Source organism: Phoxinus phoxinus, assembly GCF_949152265.1.
Source record: "Phoxinus phoxinus genome assembly, chromosome: 2".
Taxonomy (NCBI): Eukaryota; Metazoa; Chordata; class Actinopteri; order Cypriniformes; family Leuciscidae; genus Phoxinus; species Phoxinus phoxinus.
In genome coordinates, this window is record NC_136877.1 from 50,217,076 (window position 1) to 50,244,056 (window position 26,981).

At 41.8% G+C, this 26,981-nt stretch overlaps 1 protein-coding gene across 3 annotated transcripts in view; it reads left to right on the plus strand.

Moving 5' to 3' along the window:
* Positions 1-26,981, plus strand: part of LOC306992533 (Fc receptor-like protein 5) — a 130,307-nt gene that overhangs the window by 5,917 nt on the left and 97,409 nt on the right. The window contains exons 3-14 of one of the 3 annotated variants that reach the window (XM_079601556.1): positions 13,331-13,591; positions 17,674-17,955; positions 18,544-18,828; positions 19,893-20,177; positions 20,536-20,817; positions 21,112-21,390; positions 21,489-21,773; positions 21,853-22,131; positions 22,952-23,215; positions 23,391-23,636; positions 24,496-24,600; positions 24,676-25,085. In XM_079601556.1, the coding sequence (XP_079457682.1) occupies positions 13,331-13,591; positions 17,674-17,955; positions 18,544-18,828; positions 19,893-20,177; positions 20,536-20,817; positions 21,112-21,390; positions 21,489-21,773; positions 21,853-22,131; positions 22,952-23,215; positions 23,391-23,636; positions 24,496-24,600; positions 24,676-24,731 (2,909 nt within the window). In that variant the 3' untranslated portion in view covers positions 24,732-25,085. Of the gene's footprint in view, positions 1-13,330; positions 13,592-17,673; positions 17,956-18,543; positions 18,829-19,892; positions 20,178-20,535; positions 20,818-21,111; positions 21,391-21,488; positions 21,774-21,852; positions 22,132-22,951; positions 23,216-23,390; positions 23,637-24,495; positions 24,601-24,675; positions 25,086-26,981 lie in introns of those variants that run through there. The other 2 variants (XM_079601557.1, XM_079601555.1) reach the window with 2 other exon arrangements.

Sequence of the window (26,981 nt, forward strand, 5' to 3'; positions counted from 1 at the left end):
CAACATATTTGTGTGAGGCAGGATTCTCAAAAATGACTGCACTCAAAACAAAATACTGCAATCGTGCACAAATAGAGGATGATTTGAGGCTATGTTTATCAAACATTGAGCCAAGAATTGAGGATCTTTGCAAGGCAAAGCAGGCTCAGGTCTCACATTAACATCACCTACCTGCAAGCTTCTGTAAAAAATGCAGATGATGCCTACTATTTGTCACATTGTTTGTGTTTTCTGTTGTTTATCATGGACTTTTAGTTTGTTTTCCATCTTCAGTGTTTTCATCATCTCTGTCGTCATTTTCATTAGTTCATTTTCGTCACCTGTTTAGTTAATTAGCCTTGTTAATCATCATCATCATCACCTGTCGTCACTCGTTGTCATCTGTGTATTTAAGTTCCTGTCTCTCACCCTTCAGTTGTCGGTCAATGTTTGATTATGTTACAGTGTATCGTGAGTGTTTCCGTTTTGTGTAAGCTTTATTATAGTAAAAGTTTGAATTGGAGCTTTGTGCCTTTGCCTTTGTCTTCATCCGTACCTGACCCGTGACAGATTGACCGACCAAAAACGCTATGGAGGCATTTCTGTTCAATCAGAATGGGAGTTCATTGGAGGAGTTGGTGGAAGTTTACCTTCATCTTCATCAGGATGTTTACTGGGAGGAGGAGTTTTTGAAGCAACGGTTCTGGAGAGGACTTGATGATCCTCTAGCCCAGATATTGCTGCTCAGGGACTTAGATAGACCTTTTATTGAGTTTATGGACAGAGCTCTTTGGGTGTGTGGTTCCTCACTCACTGTGGGAGACATCCAGCCAGATCTTCGCGTCCAGCCAGATCTTCGCGTCCAGCCAGATCTTGAGCCCGCTGACCCTGCGCCAGAGCCCTCGTCGCTGCCCAGCACAGAGCCCTCATCGCTGCCCAGCACAGAGCCCTCATCGCTGCCCAGCACAGAGCCCTCATCGCTGCCCAGCACAGAGCCCTCATCGCTGCCCAGCACAGAGCCCTCATCGCTGCCCAGCACAGAGCCCTCATCGCTGCCCAGCACAGAGCCCTCATCGCTGCCCAGCACAGAGCCCTCATCGCTGCCCAGCACAGAGCTTCCTGCACCGCTGGTCCCGTCCAGCCCAGAGCTTCCTGCACCGCTGGTCCCGTCCAGCCCAGAGCTTCCTGCACCGCTGGTCCCGTCCAGCCCAGAGCTTCCTGCACCGCTGGTCCCGTCCAGCCCAGAGCTTCCTGCACCGCTGGTCCCGTCCAGCCCAGAGCTTCCTGCACCGCTGGTTCCGTCCAGTCCAGAGCTTCCTGCACCGCTGGTCCCGTCCAGCCCAGAGCTTCCTGCACCGCTGGTCCCGTCCAGCCCAGAGCTTCCTGCACCGCTGGTCCCGTCCAGCCCTGAGCTTCCTGCACCGCTGGTCCCGTCCAGCCCAGAGCTTCCTGCACCGCTGGTCCCGTCCAGCCCAGAGCTTCCTGCACCGCTGGTCCCGTCCAGCCCAGAGCTTCCTGCACCGCTGGTCCCGTCCAGCCCAGAGCTTCCTGCACCACTGGTCCCGTCCAGCCCAGAGCTTCCTGCACCGCTGGTCCCGTCCAGTCCAGGGCCTTCGCCACTGGTCCCGTTCAGCCCAGAGCCTTCGCCGCTGGTCCTGTCCAGCCCAGGACCGCCTTCGCCGCTGGCCCCGGTCAGCTCAGAGTCCTCTTCGCCGCGGGTCCAGTCCAGTGCTGACCTCCCCAAGAAAATTTTGGGGGGGGGCAATAAGTCCTCTGAGGGGATCGTGGAGGCCCTGCCGACACGGTCGCCATGGCCGCCCGAAGGGTCCTCACCGCCATGGCCGCCCGAAGGGTCCTCACCGCCATGGCCGCCCGAAGGGTCCTCACCGCCATGGCCGCCCGAAGGGTTCTCACCGCCATGGCCGCCCGAAGGGTCCTCACCGCCATGGCCGCCCGAAGGGTCCTCACCGCCATGGCCGCCCGAAGGGTTCTCACCGCCATGGCCGCCCGAAGGGTCCTCACCGCCATGGCCGCCCGAAGGGTCCTCACCGCCATGGCCGCCCGAAGGGTCCTCACCACCATGGCCGCCCGAAGGGTCCTCACCGCCATGGCCGCCCGAAGGGTCCTCACCGCCATGGCCGCCCGAAGGGTCGTCTCCGCCGTGGCCGCTCGAAGGGTCCTCACCGCCGTGGCCGCCCGAAGGGTCCTCACCACCGTGGCCGCCCGAAGGGTCGTCTCCGCCGTGGCCGCTCGAAGGGTCCTCACCACCATGGACGCCTGAGGGTCCGTCTGCTCCGCCATGGCCACGCCCTCATCCTGCTCCGCCCTGGCCACCTGCACGTCCTGCTCCGCCCTGGAGGCTTCCTGCTCCAGATCGGCCACCTGTTCATCAGCCTCCAGGGCGCCCACCCTCCCACCCCTTTGGATGTTTTACGGCGCGAGGACGCGCCTGGGGGGAGGGGGGGGTTCTGTCACATTGTTTGTGTTTTCTGTTGTTTATCATGGACTTTTAGTTTGTTTTCCATCTTCAGTGTTTTCATCATCTCTGTCGTCATTTTCATTAGTTCATTTTCGTCACCTGTTTAGTTAATTAGCCTTGTTAATCATCATCATCATCACCTGTCGTCACTCGTTGTCATCTGTGTATTTAAGTTCCTGTCTCTCACCCTTCAGTTGTCGGTCAATGCTTATGCTAATGCTTGTTTCTGTTTACGTTACGTTGTATGGAGAGTGTTACCCTTGCCTGTACCAGTTTTGTTTAAGTTTTATTATAGTAAAAGTTTGAATTGGAGCTTTGTGCCTTTGCCTTTGTCTTCATCCGTACCATACCCGTGACACTATTAGGCCTAGTAATAATAACAAAGCATAAATTAAATTAATATCAGAGGTCTGGTGCCAATTCCCAATTACAGCAATAGCCTAGTAATGATAATAGGCCTACTGATTATAATAATAATAATAATAACAACGATAGCATGTAAGCTCATATAATTATATAGCAATAGCCTAGTAATGATGATAGGCCTACTGATTATAATAATAATAATAATAACAACGATAGCATATAAGCTCATATAATTATATAGCAATAGACTAGTAATGATGATAGGCCTACTGATTATAATAATAATAATAATAACAACGATAGCATATAAGCTCATATAATTATATAGCAATAGCCTAGTAATGATAATAGGCCTACTGATTATAATAATAATAATAACAATGATAGCATATAAGCTCATATAATTATATAGCAATAGCCTAGTAATGATGATAGGCCTACTACTACTCATAATAATAATAATAATAATGCCTGCAAGCTCACATTAGAAGTCTGGTGCTACTGCCAATTATAACAATAGCCTAGTAATGATAATAGGCCTACCTACCGCTACTGATGATAATAATAATAATAATGTGGGCCTAAAAATAATAGCCTAGGGCTATCTATCTATCTATCTATCTATCTATCTATCTATCTATCTATCTATCTATCTCTCTATCTATCTATCTATCTATCTATCTATCTATCTATCTATCTATCTATCTATCTATCTATGCAAGGTGGGGGGATGGGGGCGGGGCACTGGGGCCCCAACTGCAATGAACCAGCTTTGGGGGGGCCCAGCTTGCAAAAGGTTGAGAACCCCTGGTTTAGGTGATTGCTATGGTGCTACTATGTGGTTGCTAGGGTGTTCTGGGTGGTTGCTAGGCAGTTGCTATGGTGTTCTGAGTGGTTGATATGTTGTTACTTGGCAGTTGCTATGGTGTTCTGGGCGGTTGCTAGGTGGTTTCAAAGGTATTATGGGTGGTTGCTAGGGCGTTGTTAGGCAGTTGCTAGGGTGTTCTGGGTGGTTGCTATGGTGTTGCTAGGCGGTTGTTAAGGTATTCTGGGTGGTAGTGAATGACTATTTAATATTAGCCTACAGCTAAACTTTGACTATAGGCATGTTGTATATTAATTGTTCGAAAAACCTCAAAGCATATTTTAATTGTTGTGCAATGTGTGCTACTCCATAATGATGTTAGTAGTGTAAGTAAACTATAGGCCCAAACATAAACTCAAGCCCAGCCGTCCAAGTCCTGCCCTGGATAGCACACCTCTCCTCAATGAGCCGCACGGTTCGACTGTCATCAAGATCTTGAGCACCAATGCTCAGCTTTATTCATTCAGTGGTTTAGTTGGAAGGACTGGAAGAGAAAAGGGCTTGAGAACAGACAGACAGAAGTGAGTGAGTTCCCAGTTCAGGGGCCTCATTTATAAAACTGTGCGTAGGAACCTTACTAAAAGTGTACGTACGCACAAAAGCCAAAAATGGCGTACGCAAAAAAAAAATCAGATTTATAAAACCGTGCGTACGCACACCTGCACGCAATTTTCACTTTATAAATCACAGCCTACCTGATAATTTGCGTACGCAAAAAAAAAACATTTACCGCCCTTTCTCCGCCCACATTCAACCATATATAGACAATGCAAATCACCTCATTAGCCATGCATATATTAAAGGAGCAAGGAAATTTGTGTTTTTTAAACCATAATGAGTGATAGGCCTACATCCATTCAAGAATGGAAGTGAAAGAAATTAAATTTACGTACTTTCAGCATATAGTTCCTTTTATGTCTTTAAACTAAACATGCATGTATGTATCTTTAGCACCCATAATGGTGATTTAATGTTATTCTTCTGACCCAAAAATTTTCAACTGTAACTCCTCCAAGAGCTTTAACTCTACAAACTCGGGTCAGACCTTCAGACTGTTCTGACTTGGTGTGTTATATCTTTTCAAACTGTTTTGACTTTCAGTTTTCTTAAAAATGTATATAAAAAATCATAAAAATCCCATAGACTTACATTGCAGAGTGCTCAAATTGAGCCAAGACAAGGTTGGGCCATTAGTGTACAAGCCAAAAACTCAAATCTAAACTCCCTGAATCCCTAGACTCAATTAAACTACCATTCTAAATCTATCTATCTATCTATCTATCTATCTATCTATCTATCTATCTATCTATCTATCTATCTATCTATCTATCTATCTATCTATCTATCTATCTATCTATCTATCTATCTATCTTTCAAACTAACTTATCTTTCTTTCTTACTAATCTATCTATCTATCAAACTTTAACCTACTGTTGCAATCTCTGCCTCCCTCTGGCTGCTGTTGATAAAAGAGAAACGCGTATGTGTGACGTGTTGGGCCTTTTGGGTTTCCGTAGTGTAAACAAAGTGTAGCGGGGAATCAGTCTGAGTTGACGGTGCGAAGGTGGTAGTGACGCAGTCTATGTCCCGTTTGAATGCTAGCAAGCAAAGTGCCTTTTATGCCATGAATGTGTACCGCTGTGGACAATAAAGCCCGAGTTCATTGTTGAAACCAATCCACGACTACAGTGTGTGCTTCAGCTCTGTTAGCCGGACCACTAATAGCAAGTTACCTGCTACGAGCCAAGTTGTAATGATACCAGCTCGCTCTTAACTACGGTTCGGAGCGCGAAAGCTGAGAAGGTAACACTACTTTACACATCAAACTACTTTAAACTTCTTCAAACTCTCTGGTCCGGCTTTCTCAAGCCAGCTTAAAGTTTGTCTCAACATTTTTTGTTGTAACTGGGACTTATGAGCAACTTGTAAATATTGAAATATGTCAAACTTAATTTTGCCATTTTGCAAAGGGTTAATTCCCTTTATCCGCAGTCAGTTCCTCAACTCACCATCAGTGTCGCCAAACTGCTTTGTCTTCAAAATGTGCGTACGCATGGGTCAGAGTTTGCGTGGAGGTGCGCATATTTTCACGTCAAGTTTTTCTTTATAAATCCCACCTTTTGCGCAGGAACTGGCGTACGCATGTTTTCAGCCCCGTTTTGTGCGTACGCAAGCTTTATAAATGAGGCCCCTGATCTTTAAAACTCTCTGACTGTAAACAGCGTCATCTACTGGTCAGAACAGGAAGATCAACAATACAGAGACATGCAGACTGGATAAATATATCAGTTTCATTTAGTGTTTACCAATACATGCATTATTGATGTTGGGGAGAGCGGGGCACAACACAACACTTTTTGACTTTCTCAGTTTGTGTAAATCGGGGTTTAGAGTATTTATTTTCCCCACATTAATTTCCCACATGTCTAGTACAATTATGTGGTTTTGTTTTATTAATACAGTGTATACATGGTGCAATGAGCAGAAACTGCTCTTTATAAATAATTGGAATCTATTTTGGGAGCGTCCTAGGCTCTTCCGCGCTGATGGCTTACACCCAAGTAGAAATGGAGCGGATCTTCTGTCGGATAACATCTCCAAGACGTTAAAGACCGTTTGACTAGTTACCAAAAATCCAAATCACAGTCTCTGCTGCACCAAATTAATTGATATAAATACTAGTGTAGAACATTTAATAGAAACTGTGTCTATTCCTCGTTTAGTGAGATCAAATAATAAATCTACTGTAGGATCTAGGAAAAATCTAATTGTTATTAAAACAGAAAATCTCGCTATTAGTGAACAAAAACAATTTCTAAAGCTAGGTCTTCTGAACATTAGATCACTCACACCTAAAGCAGTTATTGTAAATGAAATAGTCACAGATAATAGCATCGATGTACTCTGCCTTACTGAAACCTGGCTTAAACCAAATGACTATTTCGGTCTAAATGAGTCCACTCCGCCAGGATATGGTTATAAGCATGAGTCCCCTCTGATTGGTCGTGGCGGCGGTGTTGCAACAATCTATAGAGATATTCTTAATGTTACTCAGAAAACAGGTGACAAATTTAATTCGTTTGAAGTACTTGTATTAAATGTTACGCTCTTAGATGTAAGGAAAAAATCCCTATTATCTCTAGCCTTGGCTACCGTATATAGACCGCCAGGGCCCTACGCTGATTTCCTAAAAGAGTTTGCAGATTTTCTCTCAGATCTATTGGTCAACGTCGATAAAGCATTAATTGTTGGAGATTTCAACATACACGTAGATAATTCAAATGATGCGTTAGGGGCTGCGTTTACAGATTTATTAAACTCCTTTGGGGTCAAGCAAAACGTCACCGGACCAACTCATCGTCTTAATCATACACTCGATTTAATTATATCATACGGAACCGATCCAACCGATATAGATATCATTCCACAAAGTGATGGTGTCAGTGACCACTTCCTGGTAACTTGTATATTACGGACTACAGTACTATGTCATACTGCGCCGCGTTACCGACCAGGCAGAACAATCCTTCCATCCACCATAGATAATTTCTCAAATTGCTTATCTGATTTGTCTCAGTTACTGCCTGAACCCAAACAAACAGACGAATTAGAGGAAGTAACTAGCACTATGAGCACCATTCTCTCTAGAACATTGGATATTGTTGCACCCATTAGATTAAAAAAGGTCAGAGAGAAAAGTAAAGCACCATGGTACAACAATACTACGCATGTTCTAAAGAGAGAAACCCGTAAATTAGAGCGTAAATGGAAACAAACTAATTTAGAGGTCTTTAGAATCGCGTGGAAAGACAGTATGTCACGTTATAAAAAGGCCCTAAAAGCGGCAAGGGCTGAGCATCTCCGCAAACTAATAGAAAACAACCAAAATAATCCAAGATTTTTATTTACCACCGTGGCTAGACTAATAAATAAACAAACGTCACCTGACCAAAGTATCCCGTTACAGTTTAGCAGTAATGATTTCATGAACTTCTTCACTGAGAAAATAGAAAGCATCAGAACCACAATTGTAAACACTCAATCTTCAATCGCGCCTTATAAATCAGCCTCAATTATCACCCCGCAAGAACAATTACAGTGCTTTACAACTATAGAACAAAAAGAGCTAAATAAACTTATCACTTCATCTAAAACAACAACGTGCTTATTAGATCCTATACCAACTAAACTACTGAAAGAAGTGTTACCTGTAGTGGAAGAGCCTCTTCTCAATATCATTAACTCGTCTCTATCTTTAGGTCACGTTCCAAAAACATTTAAACTGGCAGTTATAAAACCACTCATTAAGAAACCACAATTAGACCCACATAATCTAGCAAATTATAGACCCATTTCAAATCTTCCATTTATGTCTAAAATATTAGAAAAAGTTGTGTCCGCTCAACTGAGCTCTTTTTTGCAAGAAAATGACATCTATGAAAAGTTTCAGTCTGGATTCAGGCCACATCATAGCACTGAAACTGCGCTCGTTAAAATCACTAATGATTTACTTTTAGCTTCAGACCAAGGCTGTATCTCAATACTAGTTTTACTTAATCATAGTGCTGCGTTCGATACTATAGATCACACAATACTCTTAGATCGACTACAAAATTATACTGGCGTTCAAGGACAAGCATTAAGCTGGTTTAGATCATACTTATCAGACCGCTACCATTTTGTCTATTTAAATGGAAAAAAATCGATCATAACTTCAGTAAACTATGGAGTGCCGCAGGGATCTGTGCTAGGCCCTCTATTATTCTCAATATATATGCTGCCACTTGGAAATATTATAAGGAAACATGGAATTAGTTTCCATTGTTATGCTGATGACACTCAATTATATATTTCATCACGGCCGGATGAAAACGCTAAATTATCAAAATTGACAGAGTGTGTTAAAGATATAAAATATTGGATGACGCGTAATTTTCTTCTATTAAATCCAGACAAGACGGAGGTACTACTCATCGGTTTAAAAAACCGCCCACAAAACCTCTCACAATACAACTTTAACATAGTAGGATGTCCTGCTACTTTATCCTCTACAGTAAAAGACCTGGGTGTTATACTAGACTGCAACCTGTCTTTTAAAAATCATATTTCATATGTTACAAAAACGGCATTTTTCCACCTTAGAAACATTGCTAAGCTACGTAATATGCTGTCAGTTTCTGATGCAGAAAAGTTAGTTCATGCATTCATGACCTCGAGACTAGATTACTGTAATGCTCTATTAGCTGGTTGTCCTGCATCCTCAATAAACAAGCTACAGTTAGTCCAAAATGCAGCCGCTAGAGTTCTTACCAGATCAAGAAAATATGATCATATAACACCGATCTTATCATCTCTACACTGGTTACCTATAAAGTTCCGTATTAATTATAAGGTATTGTTACTGACTTATAAAGCCCTAAACGGCTTAGCTCCAGTTTATTTAACGGATCTTCTATCGCCCTATAATCCATCGCGCTCTTTAAGATCGCTAAATTCGAGGCTTTTGGTTATACCTAGGATATCTAAGTCCACCAAAGGAGGGAGAGCATTCTCACATTTAGCTCCAAAACTCTGGAATAGCCTTCCTGATACTGTTCGTTGCTCAGAGTCGCTCTCCCAGTTCAAAACTAGATTAAAGACGCATCTCTTTAACCAGGCATTCATATAAATGTTTTAATCTTACAGTTAAATCCGGCCTCTAGTTCATAACCGCCAGAGGAGAACTGGCCCCCGACTGAGCCTGGGTTCTCCCAAGGTTTTTTTTTCTCCATTAGGTCACCTGATGGAGTTTTAGGTCACCATTAGGTCACCTGATGGAGTTTTTCGTTTCCTTGCCACTGTTGCCTTTGGCTTGCTCAGTTGGGGATATTCAATTTAATGAATCAATCAATATTACTATTGATTAGCATTACCAAACATGGACGTTTTATTATTATTAGGGCCCAAGCCTTGAAAAGGCGAAGGCCCTATTGTTTTCCTTCGGATTATTATTATTATTATTATTATTATTATTATTATTATTATTATTTTTCTTACGACTATTCGGGCACTTTTGGGTCTCTTAACGTGCTCAAAAACTCTTGAAACTTTGCACAAATGTCAGAACCCGCGGCCATTAGAGCCGGGCTGAAGTTGGGACCCGGGCGTGGCAGGGGGGCTCGACAGCGCCCCCTGGAACGCGGTCCGAAAACTTGGTCCATAAATCAAACACGCTTGCGTGTAATAATATGAAACTCGGTACACTTATAGATTTCATCAGTTCATATATCCTTCGTGCTCTGACTTTTTACCCCAGCCCAACAGGAAGTCGGCTATTTGGCGTAGTTTAAAAAACACATGCAATGGAATTTAAAATACTCCTCCTAGAGAATTCAACCAATCGCCACGAAACTCGGTGTGCATGAAGTCAAGACATGGAGGATGAAAAATTGCCAGGGGATTTTTGATATCTCGAACGGTTTGGCCGTGGCGAGGAAACGAATTTATGGCGAATATTGGAAACAGGAAGTGTGTTATAACATCCTCATACATTAATTGATCTGGATGAAACTTCAGCAGTGTGTTCGTTGTAAGAGGCCGATCACATGGATGTGACTATTGTGAGTCAAAGTTATAGCGCCACCAACTGGCAGCAGGAAGTGTGTCACTTTCAAAATGCTTTGAATTCACCCTCTTATTTTTATCCGATTTGCTTCAAACTTTATGTGTATAATGTAAACACACGGCAGATGTAGACCTGTGAAAGAATTATTGATATCTTAAATACTGTTGCCATGGCAACGCAGCAAACTTTAATATTCTTTTTTAAAGTTTTTGAGACTCTTAACATGCTTGAAATTGCATGAAACTCGACAGACACTTTACATTTATTGCCTAGTACACTTGTGCAAAGTTTCAGAAACGGGCGTGGTAAGGGGCTCAGTAGCGCCACCTTTAGTCAAAAATGGGGTATTAGTTTTACCTACAGTAACAAAAATCGGTATTTATATTTATCTCCCCGAGCCGGACAACTTTCTAATTTACAGTCATTAGCTCCGACCAACAGGAAGTCAGATATTTTGGTTTGAATGTGATTTGATGGGAATTTTGCCAGTCTCTCTCAGTGTCTGTGTGTGTGAGAGAGGAGGGGGAGCTTTATTTTAACCCTTTCTCTGCTGTGTGGGACTTCTCGGGCACTTTTGGGGCCCTTAACGTGCTCGAAAACTCTTGAAACTTTGCACACAGGTCAGAACCCGCGGCAATCAGGGCCGGCCTGAAGCTGGTACCCGGGCGTGGCAGGGGGGCTCAACAGCGCCCCCTTGAATGTGGTCCGAAAACTTGGTCCATATATCAAACACGTTTGCATGTAATAATATGAAACTCGGTACACATATAGATCTCATCGGGCCGAACAACTTTCGTGCTCTAAGTTTTACGCCAGTCCAACAGGAAGTCGGCTATTATGGGTTGTTTAAAAACGAATCCCCCTGGAATTTTATATACTCCTCCTAGAAAATTCTTTCGATCGCCACCAAACTCAGTCAACATGAAGTCAAGACATGGAGGATGCTAAATTGCGGACGGATTTTTGATATCTCGAACGGTTTGGCCGTGGCGAGGAAACGAATTTATGGCGAGAAAAGAGAAACACGATGTGTTATAACGTCTTCATACATTAACTGATCTTTATGAAACTTCAGTAGTGTGTTTTTTGTAAGAGGCCGATCACATGGATGTAACTAATGTGAGTCAAAGTTATAGCGCCACCAACTGGCAGCAGGAAGTGTGTTACTTTCAAGATGCTTTTGACTAAAGTGGGGGGGTTATTTTTACCTACAGTCACAAAACTCGGTATGTATATTGTGCTTATCGAGCCGGACAACTTTCTCATTTACAGTCATTAGCTCCGACCAACAGGAAGTCAGATATTTTGGTTTGAATGTGGTTTTGTCTCTCTCCGACAGAGTTCCCCCTGCCATTCTGTGTGTGTGTGTGTGTGTGTGTGTGTGCGTGTGTGCGTGTGTCTGTCTGTCTGACACTCCCCCCCCCCCCCCCCCCCCCCCCCGTGTGTGTCTGTGTGGGGAGGGGGGCAGAAAGACTCTATTAAAAATAGGTATATTGTGCCATCTAGTGTTTTATACTATGTATACATGTGTTTTTTCTTTTAAACAAGTGTTTTAAAGTACAGTAATTTCAATGAATATATATACCACACTTCATATGAATTTTTGGTCTTGTGTACTTACACTGGCTGCTGATTTCATGTGTCCGTTACCGTTAAGTCCATGAGACTGTAGGGTGTCTAATTTTTCATTTTAGGTTTCAGAAGGGTGTTCACGCATACTTTGTGGTTGATATGTGCCCTCGATGCGCACTTTTGCAGAACCCACACTGATGCAAGCTCTAAAGCAGACTTCTTCTCGACAGTCAAAGCGGAGTTACGTTATTGCCCGTCGTGCACAGGAACCCTAAAGGCACCGGGGTGGCGGTTTTTTTTATATATATATATATATATATATATATACATAAATATAGCTGCAAGCAGCGATGGAGGGCCCAAGCCGGTGGCACCGCCACCTCGGTGCCTTTAGTGCAACTAAAGGCACCGGGGTGGCGGTGCCACCGGCTTGGGCCCGTAATCGCTGCTTGCAGCTATATTTATGTATATATATATTTTTAATTTAATACTGTGAAGCTGCTTTGATACAATCTGTATTGTGAAAAGCGCTATACAAATATTCTTGACTTGACTTGACTTGACTATACTTTTTTCTCGAATGGAAGTGAAATGTGACAACATACACATTGTACATTGTAACATCACCATATGACAACTTAAAATGATGTCTGATCTAATAAAAAAATATATACAAGTCAAACCAAAATATGTTCTCAATAAAATACAATTATTAACTTTTTCATATAAAATAATGGCATTTTTTAATAATTAAAAATAAACATTATTTTTTGAGTTAGACAACAAACATGCCTGAAAACACAGTTATACAGCATAGTTCAAAACACAATAATAATTAATAATTTCTGAATATTGACTCTCAGTCTTTATTTACATGTTTCTCATGTTTTCTCAATAGAATTCATAAAAGTATAGAATATAATTGCATATTTCTAATAGAGGCTCATTAACGCGATGTGACAACATGCCCCGCCTGCACAACTGGGATTTAAACCCTGCCAGTGTCTTCTGCTGGTTAGATCAGCATTAAAGACCTATATCTCAACTGTTAAATAACAGATTGGAGATTAAAATAATATCAGATTTGTCTAATTTTAAATAAACACAAAACATATAGATGAAAAAATAACTTAAGTAAGAAATGTACTTTTGCTATGTATGGTTAAATAAATGTCCAGTGATATCTTACAAAGATTTCTGAATTTTGGCGCAATTTTTTCTCTATATAGTGTTGATATGGCAACTAGTTAATACACAAGTTTCGTCATGCTGGCATGTGTGGAAGTATTTAAAACAAGTGTGTTACAAACTTACAAATCCCCGCGTTACGTTGTGCTCCTAATCATTACAATTTACAAGCAAACTAGATTTTTAATTTAAGTGTTTTTCTCCTGAGGAAGTTTTGAGTTCATGACGTGATCTTGATACTGCAATACTTTTTAATATTTCCTTCTATATTTCTCAGAGAAACCTGTAGTGACGGTGACGCCAGATCAGCCTGTGTTCAGTGGAGAGACAGTCACTCTCACATGTGACATACAGGGAGGAGGAGACATTCAGTGGAGATACAGATGGACTAGAGATGGACACACTTTATACAACACTGACTATCCATATACAACAGCAGCAGAGTTCAGTTTCACAGCTGATGTGTCTCGCAGTGGTGAATACAGATGTAGAGGAGAGAGATCAGACTTCAGTGATGCTGTTACACTGACTGTATCAGGTGAGTCTTCATATTCATCTGTTTAATGATCATTTAAATTAATCTTTCAACACTTATAACCTTCAGCCACATCTGTTGTTAAAAGAGGACTGAAGAAATTCACTTTTAGTCATTATTCAGTGACTGCACACGTCTTGTGTTTGTTTCGTGTTTTGTGGAGGTTTTGATTTATTATAAAATTAAATTGTGACTTCAGTGTTAAAGGCGTCTCCATCTTTAGTCACTGTCACTATGGTTACAGGAAATATTATCATGAGAATAGAAAAGGACTTGAGTGATTGAGTTCAGTGCTGGTGAGTTTTGTACTGAAGTCAGAGAGAATGACGTGATTTACAGATTATTTATCTCACATTATAAGAGGACTGAAGAAATTCACTTTTAGTCATTATTCAGTAACTGCACACGTCTTGTGTTTGTTTCGTGTTTTGTGTTTTAAGTTTATTACAAAATCATGTAAAGTGTGACTTTCCAGTCTTATGGTCTCCATCTTTAATATTTAGTCTCTGTCACTATGGTTACAGGAGATATTCATGAGTATCATGATAATATAAAAGGACTAGTATGATGTTTCTGAAATATTATTTTAACCTATTTTGTATTAACGACTCAAAAGTCCTCATTAAAAAAACTTTCCTAATTAATCCAATGGGGAAAGTTATAGTGACGTGATACACAGCAAGATCCTCAGTGTTGAATGAACTCGATGTCTAAATGGGTCCAAGAGTGTTAAAGATGAAGAAACTACAGTTGTGCTAATTTTGAGAACATTATTAAAAACCAGATAACATTGAACAAACATTTTATTAACGTTACTGGAAGAATTTTTGTTCATAACTTTGAGAGATCCTTTATAACGTTATTAGCCAAAGTTATGATAACATTCCCTGTTAGCTGGTTATGGTGAAAAAGGTTCAACACAAAATGCACACATCCAGCGGGCAAAACTCACTCCGTGAGGAAGCTCATGTCATGATTCTGCCATCTAGTCATCGTCTTTCTTTAAGTCTTGAGGCAGGATCATGACAGACCCATGTTTTATGTGCAAACACGTGGTCTTTGGCCATGTGCTTGTGTTGTCTTGTCATCTAGCCCCGCCCTCCTTGTTATCCTCGTTTTGTCATTATTGCTTTACCTGTGTCACCTGTTATGTTATCATTAGTCTCGTCTTTATTGCTTTACCTGTGTCACCTGTTATGTTATCATTAGTCTCCCTATTTAATCCCCTTGTGTTTGCTGTCCTGTGTCGGTTCATTGTTAATCCTTGTCAAACCTTTGTCAGTCTGTGAGTATCTTGTGAAGAGCTGTTGTCCTGTTGCACCATTGCCTGAATTAGTTGTTTGTTTTTCTTGTAGTTACCTGTCACAGTCTAGTTAGTCTCCATTGTCCTGTCTATGTTTTGCCCCCTCGTGGGTTTTGTTTTCCCTGTTATTTGTTTAATAAATCGTGTTGCCCTGACTACTGTCTGCGATTGGGTTCGTACTTCCTCACCACCATAACAGAATGAACCGACCAAAGAGGAACCCAGCAGACAGTTTGTCTTTTCCTGCCGAGGGACAATCTGATCCCATTGAACAATGGTGGCTGTCGACTACCTCCGACATGAGGAGTGGCAAGGCACCGTTTTCCCCCCAGGGAGAGAGGTCGTTGAGTGAGTACGCCCACGACGTGGAAGAGAGGAGGAGGTTCTTGCCAGAGATCCTCCTCAATTCATACTTCATCGCGGGTCTCAATGGTCCTCCTCCTTTGAATGAACGGGAGGGGCTGATCCGCCGTCCGTTTCGGGAAGTGGTGGACCGTTTGTGTCGGGAGGAGCTGCAGGACTCCTCCACGAGGTCTTCACCTTCTGCCTGGCTGCCAGTCATTCCTGAGGGTCGGCTGATAGGCGTTGCGACGTTTGGGAACCAGGTTGGCTCCTCCACGACTCCTGAGACTCCATCCGCACCTGTAAGTCTCCGCGGCAAGCGAGGGAGACGGATCTCGTGGGAGTCCGCTTCGGAGTCTTCAGCGACGGAGTCAACCCTGCCAGAGTCTGTCCTCCCAGTACCAGTTACGGTCCCCGCTGAGCTTCCCCTACCGGTCACAAGCCCGGTTGTGGTCTCTGCTCCGCGGCCAAGGAGAAAGAGGAGGAAGGGAGCCCCCCGTCCTTCGTCTCTGCCTGGAGTAGAGCCCGCTGCAGCTGTGAACGCCGCCCCAGAGCCCGCTGCAGCTGTGAACGCCGCCCCAGAGCCCGCTGCAGCTGTGAACGCCGCCCCAGAGCCCGCTGCAGCTGTGAACGCCGCCCCAGAGCCCGCTGCAGCTGTGAACGCCGCCCCAGAGCCCGCTGCAGCTGTGAACGCCGCCCCAGAGCCCGCTGCAGCTGTGAACGCCGCCCCAGAGCCCGCTGCAGCTGTGAACGCCGCCCCAGAGCCCGCTGCAGCTGTGAACGCCGCCCCAGAGCCCGCTGCAGCTGTGAGAGCTGAAGAGAGAGCCGCGGCCGATTCTGCTGCTAAAGCAGTGTTACAGTCGGTTTCAGCTAGTCAAGAGATGCCTGTCGTCATTGCTGCCAGGACCCTGTCTGATTATTTGTCACGTCTCGTCAGAATCCTAGAAGTCCCTGTCAAGCCTGTCTTGTCCCCAGACCCCGTGCCTAGAGCTGCAGAGATTGCTGTTCCTGAGTCGGTTGCAGAGAACGCTGTTCCTGAGTCGGTTGCAGAGAACGCGAATCCTGAATCGGACATGAGAAGCGCATCTTCCGAGTCTGATGTGAGGAGCGCCGGTTCTGATTCGTCTGCAGAATTCTATGACCCCGTTCCAGCTCTGCAGCCTGCTGCTGCATTGCCTCTCTCCACTGCCCAGCCACCTACTACATCCCCTGTCTTGAGTCCTGCTTCATCTCCTACTGTTTCCCCCATCAAGATTCGTCCCGTATCGTCGCCCCCTGTTGTCCCTATCAAGACTCCTATCAAGTCGCCTTGTGTTTCCCCGGTCAGCCCTGTCTGCACTCAGCCCCGAACTGTTTCCCCCAAGACTGTTCCTCATGTGTCCCCTTCCCAGTCTGCCCGGAGTCCTCGCCCTCAACCCTCATCCCGTAAACCCAAGACCACAGTCCCACCCACCCACCCTGGACATTCCCCTATGAACTCTCTTGTTCCTCCGCCCCCCCTCCAGTGTTTGTTATTTTTATTGTTGCACCCCAACCCTGTCGTTGTGTTTTCGTGTCTGCCTTTAATGTTATTTGTCATGTTTAGTTGGTTTGTGTCTTTGTCTCAGTCCGTCTTGTCCTGTGTTTGATGTACCCTTGAGGAGCGTCTGGAAGCCGCTCCTTAAGGTGGGGGTTCTGTCATGATTCTGCCATCTAGTCATCGTCTTTCTTTAAGTCTTGAGGCAGGATCATGACAGACCCATGTTTTATGTGCAAACACGTGGTCTTTGGCCATGTGCTTGTGTTGTCTTGTCATCTAGCCCCGCCCTCCTTGTTATCCTCGTTTTGTCATTATTGCTTTACCTGTGTCACCTGTTATGTTATCATTAGTCTCGTCTTTATTGCTTTACCTGTGTCACCTGTTATGTTATCATTAGTCTCCCTATTTAATCCCCTTGTGTTTGCTGTCCTGTGTCGGTTCATTGTTAATCCTTGTCAAACCTTTGTCAGTCTGTGAGTATCTTGTGAAGAGCTGTTGTCCTGTTGCACCATTGCCTGAATTAGTTGTTTGTTTTTCTTGTAGTTACCTGTCACAGTCTAGTTAGTCTCCATTGTCCTGTCTATGTTTTGCCCCCTCGTGGGTTTTGTTTTCCCTGTTATTTGTTTAATAAATCGTGTTGCCCTGACTACTGTCTGCGATTGGGTTCGTACTTCCTCACCACCATAACAGCTCAACCACAAAAACTGTGAAAGTGAAGAGAAAGTTGCACACCACATCTCCAATAATAGAAACATGTATTTTGTGTATTTTGGTGATGGTTAATGGTTTATTCACTGCAGGGTTTATACCAGCAACATTCCCATTTACAACCAGCGTTTACAACCGAAGGTCCTTCTGAACAATCAGTTTTATTCCCTGAAAGAGCTGTTCGAGTCTTTGTGTTTCTGTGTTTCTTCTCAGCTTTACCCACATCTACAGTGACCGTGACACCAGACAGTCCTGTATTCACTGGAGAAACAGTCGATCTGAAGTGTGTGATAAACTCTGATCACAGTGACTGGAGTTATGAGTGGATTAAAGACAGTGTAATATTACAGACATCTGGGCGTTACACTGTAAACACACACACTCTCAGTATTGTTAAAGTTATTACATCTGATCAGGGTCAGTACTGGTGTACAGGACAGAGATATGGAAGACCAACATCAACATCAGGATTTGCTGTTTATCTCTCAGTGAAGGGTGAGTTCAACATCATCTAATCGAGAGTCTTTGACTGTAACGTTCACACTAATAATGCGGTTCTCACTCCTCTTTTGAAGACTTATGTTTAATTCTCTCACAGATGACGTGTTCTTGTGTTCAAAACTGTTAGATGGAGGAAGACAGACTGAATGCAGAGCTCTTGAAACCTATTGTAGTTAAAGTATTTAAACGCTATAATAAAAACACTGCACATGATATGAACCAGCAGCTAAAATACTTCCAAAAACATATTTTTGTATTTAATCAATTTATTGCTGCCTGCACTTACTGAAAATCTGTGAATTATTTGACATGCAAATAGAAAATAACATGCATGTATTATAGACTCAGTTTACATGTATGTTATGGCACAAATATAGCCAGTTTTTTAGTTTATAAAAAGTTTACCATAGTTTATCAATAATTACAAGCAATTTTGATGTAGTCAAAACAAAATACAAACGAACTAGATCTTTAATATTTAATACAGTCTTTGTCTCATAAGGAGGTTTTGAGTTGATAACAGTGATCATGATACTGTGATGCTGTTTTAATCAATATTTACTCATATGTGTATTAATACAGGAAAACCTGTAGTGACGGTGAAGCCAGATCAGCGTGTGTTCAGAGGAGAGAGAGTCACTCTCACATGTGTCATACAGGGAGGAGAAAACATTCAGTGGAGATACAGCTGGACTAGAGATGGACACACTTTATACAACACTGGCTATCAATATCCATATCCAACAATAACAACAGCAGAGATCAGTTTCACAGCTGGTGTGTCTCGCAGTGATGAATACAGATGTAGAGGAGAGAGATCAGACACACACACAGACTTCAGTGATGCTGTTACACTGACTGTATCAGGTGAGTCTTCATATTCATCTGTTTAATGACCATTTAAAATACATATTTCAACACTTATGATCTTCTGTATCAGCCACATCTGTTCTTATAAGAGGACTGAAGAAATTCACTTTTAGTCACGATTGTCTTCAGATGTCTTGTGTGTGTTGCACATTTTTTTGAAGATTTACTTTAGTCACTGTCGCTATGGTTACAGGAGATATTTACTAATATACAAGATGAGTTTAGTGCTGAAGTCAGAGAGAATGACGTGACTCACAGATAAAGATGTTAAATGAGTTCATGAAGTCTTCAGATAGTCTGATGAAGTGGATTCAGACTCAGTGTCTCCTCATATGAGCTTGTAGTTGGAGATCTTCATCTCTCCTTCAGGAGCTTCATTCTGCTTTCTATGGCGAGTCAGAAGTGTTTGTCTGAGATCGTGACGGAGCCTCGAAACAACTGACAAGACAAAACTAATGACAGTACAACAGTAAAACAACTAATATAAGGAAATATGAGATAAAATCATCTATAAACTATATAGTGTAAGAAATGTTAGTCTGCCCGACTCAGCTTCCACTTCAAGATATGTATTAGAATATGTTTCTCCACTAAAAGAGTTTAATTATCATAGAGACGATTCCTCCTGATCTCAGTAATATGTAAATCCCACCGGAGTGAAACTCTATCACTTCTAGTGTGAAGCGGCAGCGGGACGTCACGAATAATCCTGTGTTCAGAAGATACATGAAGGATACATGCGTTCCCGTCTCAAACTATCAAAGATGTGGGAACGGAAGGCTTTCACTTTCATTGTTATCCTCAATTTACTTTTAAGACAAAACTTCATGTAGAGCTGAAGACGAATGTAATACAGTAAATAATGTTTGAGCAGAGATTATTCTGGGTTTATTCTGACTCTGATGAACACAGGGGCTTTAATGCACTTCTGCTGTCACCGCTGCAATACAACTTCATCATTGAGATCTTCAACATCCTCAAAACATTTACAAGATGTGATTATTTTACTTTGCACTGAAAGAGCAGTTTGAGTCAGTTTGTGTTTCTGTGTTTCTTCTCAGCTTTACCCGCATCTACAGTGACCGTGACACCAGCCAGGCGTGTATTCACTGGAGAAACAGTCGATCTGAAGTGTGTGATAAACTCTGATCACAGTAACTGGAGATATGAGTGGTATAAAGACAGTGCAAAGTTACAGACGTCTGATCGTTACACTGTAAACACACACACTCTCAGTATTGTTAAAGTTATTACATCTGATCAGGGTCAGTACTGGTGTAAAGGACAGATAGATGGAAGACCAAACTCATCAACATCAGGATCTGCTGTTTATCTCTCAGTGAAGGGTGAGTTCAACATTATTGTCCTCTTAAACTGACTTTACTGTGATCACACATATAATCAAGAGACTGCGAGGGAATGGAAAACTATCTTACTGACTTCAGCACAATATACTGCCACCTGTTTATAATAGTATGTGAACAGATCATATTATGCAACGAAAAAATTATTCAAACTGTCACATGACCTCGTCAAATTACAAGTTTAATTTAGCACTCTTTTTAAACTATTCAAATATTCAAATATTGTACAAATTACAAGCAGACTAGATGTAGTGTTTTTGGAGGTTTTGGGTTGATAACATTGGTCATGATACTGTGATGTTATTTTTATCAATATTTACTCATGTGTGTATTAATACAGTGAAACCTGTAGTGACGGTGAAGCCAGATCAGCGTGTGTTCAGTGGAGAGAGAGTCACTCTCACATGCGACATACAGGGAGGAGAAAACATTCAGTGGAGATACAGCTGGACTAGAGATGGACACACTTTATTCAACACTGGCTATCAATATCCATATACAACAACAGCAGCAGAGTTCAGTTTCACAGCTGATGTGTCTCTCAGTGGTGAATACAGATGTAGAGGAGAGAGATCAGACACACACACAGACTTCAGTGATGCTGTTACACTGACTGTATCAGGTGAGTCTTCATATTCATCTGTTTAATGACCATATGTGTGGTCAGTCACAAAAAAAATGTATGCTCCTCAGGACTGGAGCAATTATTGTTTCTGTTCAAATGAACACCAAAACTAATTTAATCTTAGTATTTATTATAGTAAATATGCACAAAAAACCTGTCGAAAAACCAACCTCTACAATAAATGCTCTGATCCAATAAAGTTGTATTTTTCTGGGCAAAGACTCAGAATGATTTTTTTCTGATGAAGACAAATACTCTTGAGGATCTGAATCTGTTGTTGTTCTCCTGCAGATCTACAGCCGAAGCCTGAACTCACATCAGATCCTGCAGGAGCTGCACTGACTGGACACACAGTGACTTTGTCCTGTCGCATGGATCCGTCCACTGGAGACTGGGACTCTTACTGGTACAAACACACACTGAACCCTGAGACAGAGAAGAAGAAGACAAACCCCTACAGCCTGAAGATTGACTCAGTGTCTGATGGAGGCCAGTACTGGTGTAGAGCTGGGAGAGGGAAACCAGTCTATTACACACAAGACAGTGATGCACTGTGGGTAAATGTTACAGGTGAGAGAGACTGTAGTGTGTGACGCAACAAATACAGATCAGAGACAATATCTACACAACTTCTGAAACTATAAATGCAATAATCTGTGTTTGTACAGTTAGTCCTAAAGCTGTGGTGACGGTACGACCTGATGAACGAGTGTTTAGAGGAGAAACAGTCTCTCTCAGATGTGATATAAAGTGGGCAGGAGACACTGAGTGGACGTACAGATGGGAAATAGAGGGAACCAACAACCGGGATAAAAACACTGTCAGCCGAACCTCAACACAAGAGTTGAACATCAGCAGTGTTGATCTCTTTCACAGCGGTGAATACACCTGTACAGGACAGATACACACTCAACGCTCTCAGCGCAGTGATGCTGTTACACTGACTGTATCAGGTGAGTGTGTGTGTGTGTGTTGTGATCAGCTTCTCCATCAGTTTCTCTACGGCTCTGTAACTCATGTTGTTTTGTTCAGCTGAAGCTCAGGCATCAGTGCGAGTGTCTCCACAGCCGTGGCTGACTGAAGGAGAATCAGGGACTCTGATCTGTGAGGTTTCAGGCTCCTCTACAGGCTGGACGTTCAGCTGGTTCAGAGATCATGATCATCTGTCAGACAGCAGCAGAGGAGCTGGAGGATCTTACACTCTCAGTCCTGCCGCTCTACAGCACACAGGAGTTTATACGTGCAGAGCAGAGAGAGGACGACCAGCCTATTACACACACAACAGCAGCGCACACACACTGTGGATCACTGGTGAGGGTTTATGCTGGTCAGTGACGGACTGGCCATTGGGCAATGTGGGCAAATGCCACTGCGGCCGCCTGGTCTCATCACTTGTTGTGGCCGCATCACAAACAAATAAATAGGCTAAATAAAGCGAGGAAGCGTTAGCCTATTGGCGCAATGGCTGCAAGCGGCAGCACCACCAGCGGCTCGCTCGCCGCTCATCACAACTTGTGGCGCACAACCATAAAAAAAGGCTAAATAAATAAATAAAGTATAATATATGAACTGACAAAATGTAAAAATGTGTACCTTGAATGCAATGTAAGTCGCTTTGGATAAAAGCGTCTGCCAAATGCATAAATGTAAATGTAAATATGAATAAAATAATAAAAAAATTAAGCGGAGCTGCAGGCGGCCACAAAAAAACAAGGAAAAAAGCAAACAAACAAACACCACGGCCTATCTCTGAAAAATAATAGCCCTATGAACTAAATAATAATAATGACTTTTTATTTCTATTTTTCCTGTGAAGGACAAATAGCCTAAATGTATGTAATCTCTCTATTTATAAGGTAGCCTATTTTGAATTTCTCGCGATCACAACTTCATGAAATTCGCGAAGGAATTTCTCGCGATCATTGACCTGATGAGATGATAGATAATGACAAGTGAATGATGGGTAATGAGAGCATATCAACAACACGAGAAGACAAATGTGGCCTCTCTGCTAAAATTGCCAGGGCCTCTTTTTGGTGCCAGTCCGCCACTGATGCTGGTGCTCATCCGGATCTGTGTGTCACTGCAGTCTCTGTGCTATCCGTTCTGACTGAGATTTTCCTCTTTTCAGGAGTTTCTGCTTCAGTGTCTCTGGTCCTCAAGCCCAGCAGAAGTCAACACTTCTCATCTGACTCTCTCTCTCTGAGCTGTGAGGATCAGAGTAACTCTGCTGGATGGACAGTGAGAAGATACACAGACAAACACACACAAACTTGTGCAAAACAAACAGGATCTTCATGTGTAATCGACTCTCTCAGCACATCGGACACTGGAGTGTACTGGTGTGAGTCTGAGTCTGGAGAGAAGCGTCGTCCTCGAAACATCACTGTACACGGTGAGTCCGGTTTAATCAACATCCTCTTTCTCATGAGATCGGGTTAATATACGACTAACATAACATGCTCAGGAAGTGCAATTCAATTCATAATATCAGTATTTTTCTTATGATTTGTTTTGCTATATTCTTACTACAGTATTTACAGTATTAAACACACGTCTTGTGTTTGTAGACGGCGAGGTGATTCTGGAGAGTTCTGTTGATCCTGTGATTGAGGGAGAGACTCTGACTCTACACTGTTTACATCGATCTACAAACTCCCCGATCCTCAGCGCTGATTTCTATAAAGACGGATCACTGATCCAGAATCAGACGACAGGAGAGATGAGCATCACTGCTGTCTCAAAGTCACATGAGGGTTTCTACTACTGTAAAACAGAGAGAGGACAGTCTCTCCACAGCTGGATCTCAGTCAGAGGTTATTTTATTCATGAGCGTCTGATGAGATACGCCACACATTTATATACGAGTCTCTGTCACAATCAGTTCAAGACAAATACAAAGTTTTGTCATGAAACTCTAGATGGCGCTGACTGACAGGTCTCTAACTCAGTCTGCAATCACATCATTGTCTATAGGGCACAGCCGATTGGTTCCTGCTGTATCAGTAGCCAATGAGCTCGCACGCTTTCAGAAACCCTCCACCTTCCCCAGCTCCACCTGTATAGATCTGCTACGGGTAATTCATGTATTGTGTACAGCATGTGTTACTTGCTCACAGCAGCGTAGCAGATCTATTCCTTCGAGACCAAACATACCAACATTGTCATATACATTACCATATACAAACACTCAGAGTTCATGACAGAACTGTGTTTATAGTTTCGCATAACTAGAACTATCAAATCACATGCTAAATATTCTGAAATATAGTGAAATCAACTCAATTCAATAAAATCAAGAGTGTTTTATACAACATTATAATAAAATCTGATTGATAAAGATTTTCCTGTCAAAATCTGAATTTTCATAAAACATTTTTTTCATTTGAAAGCAGCAAAGAATGAATATCATACAGTTTTTTCGTACCTCTTAAACTTTAAAATGAATAACTTATATTAATATACTATAATGTCCTCATTTACATTGTTGTTCCCTGCATGTCTTTATTTCTTCTGTGGAACATAAAAGAAGATATTTGAACTATAAAATAACTATTCCTTTAATACAGAGCTGTAAAGGGGAAATGGTGGTTTGGGTTCCTCGAGAAACTTTCTGAAAGCCCTTGAGATCTCTGTAATGTTGCTCAATAATGTTCTTGTGATTCTGTTTTTCAGTGTCAGGTCAGATTTCTGTCTTCCACATCCTCAGTTTTCCTCTGGCAGCTTCTCCGTATCTGCTCGCGACAGTCGTGCTGCTTTACAAATGTTACAGAGCGAGAGGTAAAGCTTCTGTCTGATCTCTCTCTCGAGTCACATATTCCCTCACTGACGCAAACATTTATGTGTATTTCACAGTTTCATCTGAAGACCAAAGTCAGTACGCCGTCACAGAGGAAGAAACTTCAATCTGATATTAAAGAGTTCATATTCTGTCCACATGTTTGAATGTTCTGTCAGCATTTATTTTCCTTTAACATGGTTTGAACATATTGGATTATTCGTTCTTATAAGCTTTATATTTGTCATAACCTTGTGTTTTTAGTCTATTCTTCAATAATGAAAGCTTGACAATAATAATGTTGCTTGTTGTTTGAGTAATTATTAATCGTACATAACAGTTTTATTCTGTATAAATGAATATCTTGAAATTAATAAGCGTTTATTAGAGGTGTTTTTTCCCACATTTATATCATTTGTAAACCATCTAATTCAAAATGTGTCTTAATGTTTCAGTCATAATTGAATAATAAATCTTTATACATTTAGTGTCTGTAATTAAATCATTTGAAAACATTTCATCATTCAAATTCTGTGTTTCCCTTTAAAGACAGTCATGAACAAACACAATAAATGTATTTGGCAGCAGTTTATAACAGACTCTATAATCAAATTACTTTGTTAAATAATGTAAAAAAATATTTTTTGGATAGGCTTGACTGAATAAAAGAGAAGCATTGAGTAAAACTATATAATTCTTATAATTATTTAATTATGAAGCTCATAAAACATTTTACTCACAGTGGAAATCTGATCCTTCTTTTGTGGAGGAAGATGTGAATGTTGACAAGATAATGTCTGTAAATCCCAGCATTACTGGAGCACAAGTTTCACATCCTCATCTTCATCATCTTCCTCTTCTACAGCTGCGGGATCAAGAAGTGTTGAGAGTATTTTCAGGAGTGGATTGATCTACAGAATCACTGCTGTCTCTGAACAGTTTCTGTAAAACAAAGAGCGATTGTGCAGAAGAAAAACATTCAAAGCTAAATGTTGAAAATGTTTTGAATTTAAATAGTACATTTGCTGCAGATCAAAGCCAATATGCTGTTAGAGTAATTACATTTCATCTTAATCAGAAATAAAAGGCTTTAACTTTCTCTGCAGCAATAAATACAGAACAGATTATAGTTTGTTAGAAATATCTGTTTTATATTCCTATATCCCTGCATGCTCTCAGACCTGCATATATGCAGCATAAGCATTCCTTTATGTTAATGTAATGGACACATCTGTTATACATTAAGAGGGTTCCCATTGCTCAAGTGGAGAGCTGTTTCGAGGGTCTCCTATTCTTTCCATTGGAGGGTCCCGTTCGGATACACATGTCTTTGTGGAGCTTTGACAGGAAACTAACTGACCATATTTAGAATGTGTTATATAACTATGCTATATGATCCTATATGATGTAATGTATGGTTTTATTGGTTGAAGGGGTAATACTCCCCTTATACTCCTTCTATATATTGTGCTAAGCCATTGTCTGAGTTTAGAGAATCTTCTCTCCTCCAGCGCTGGACGAATTGTTTATTCATGCCTGAATAAAGACAGAGACTGGGGGGACACTTTTGTTGGAGTCAATTCATTTCTAACAATTTGGGGGCTCGTTCGAGATATCTCCAGACGGTAAGAATTTAAATTTTTTCTAAAGAGAAGGTTGATTCTTACTGTCTGCTGAGAAAACATTTTTTGATAATTATAGTGCCGTGATTTTTTGCCATATTTGGTAAACTCAGGTATCCTCGTGTTTTTAACTAAACAACGGGAAGAACGCAAAAGAGATTTGATCTCCTCTTTTGGTTACCTCGTAATCATTACGGGATGGTTATCCTCGCATTTTGAATAAATGTGGGAAGAGCGTGTAGGGAAATTGATCACTTTCCTCCGTTTGGTGAAATCCTTACGATAGGGACGTAAGAAGAAAATAGATTTGGAGCTGAGACTTTTTTTCTCTCTCTCGCAAAGCCTATTTCAATGTGAAGTCTCTGTCTTTTGGGCTATGAATGAATAATACTTTTAATTTTTTTTCTCTCTTTTCTCTGTCTCTTTATCTCTCTCCTTTTTGTCTAATGTACTAACACAATTAATCTGCAAAATCCAGATTTGTTTTCTTTGTTTTCTATTTGGCTATTTTGAAAGTTGTTTTAGTTTAATTGATTTAGAAGAGAAATCTTTGTGTGTTAACAATGGGGAATAAAATTAGTCCACCATTATTCGATGAATCGCCAAAAGATTTTATGATTAGAAATAATCAAGCGTTCTTCACAGAACCATATTTGTCAAATTTAGTGGGTTGGACGGCTGGAAAGTCACAATTGTCTCCGTTCCCCAGTGAGGGTTCATTTAAAGATGACGATTTGCGCGCAGCAAAAGATATGGTCTGT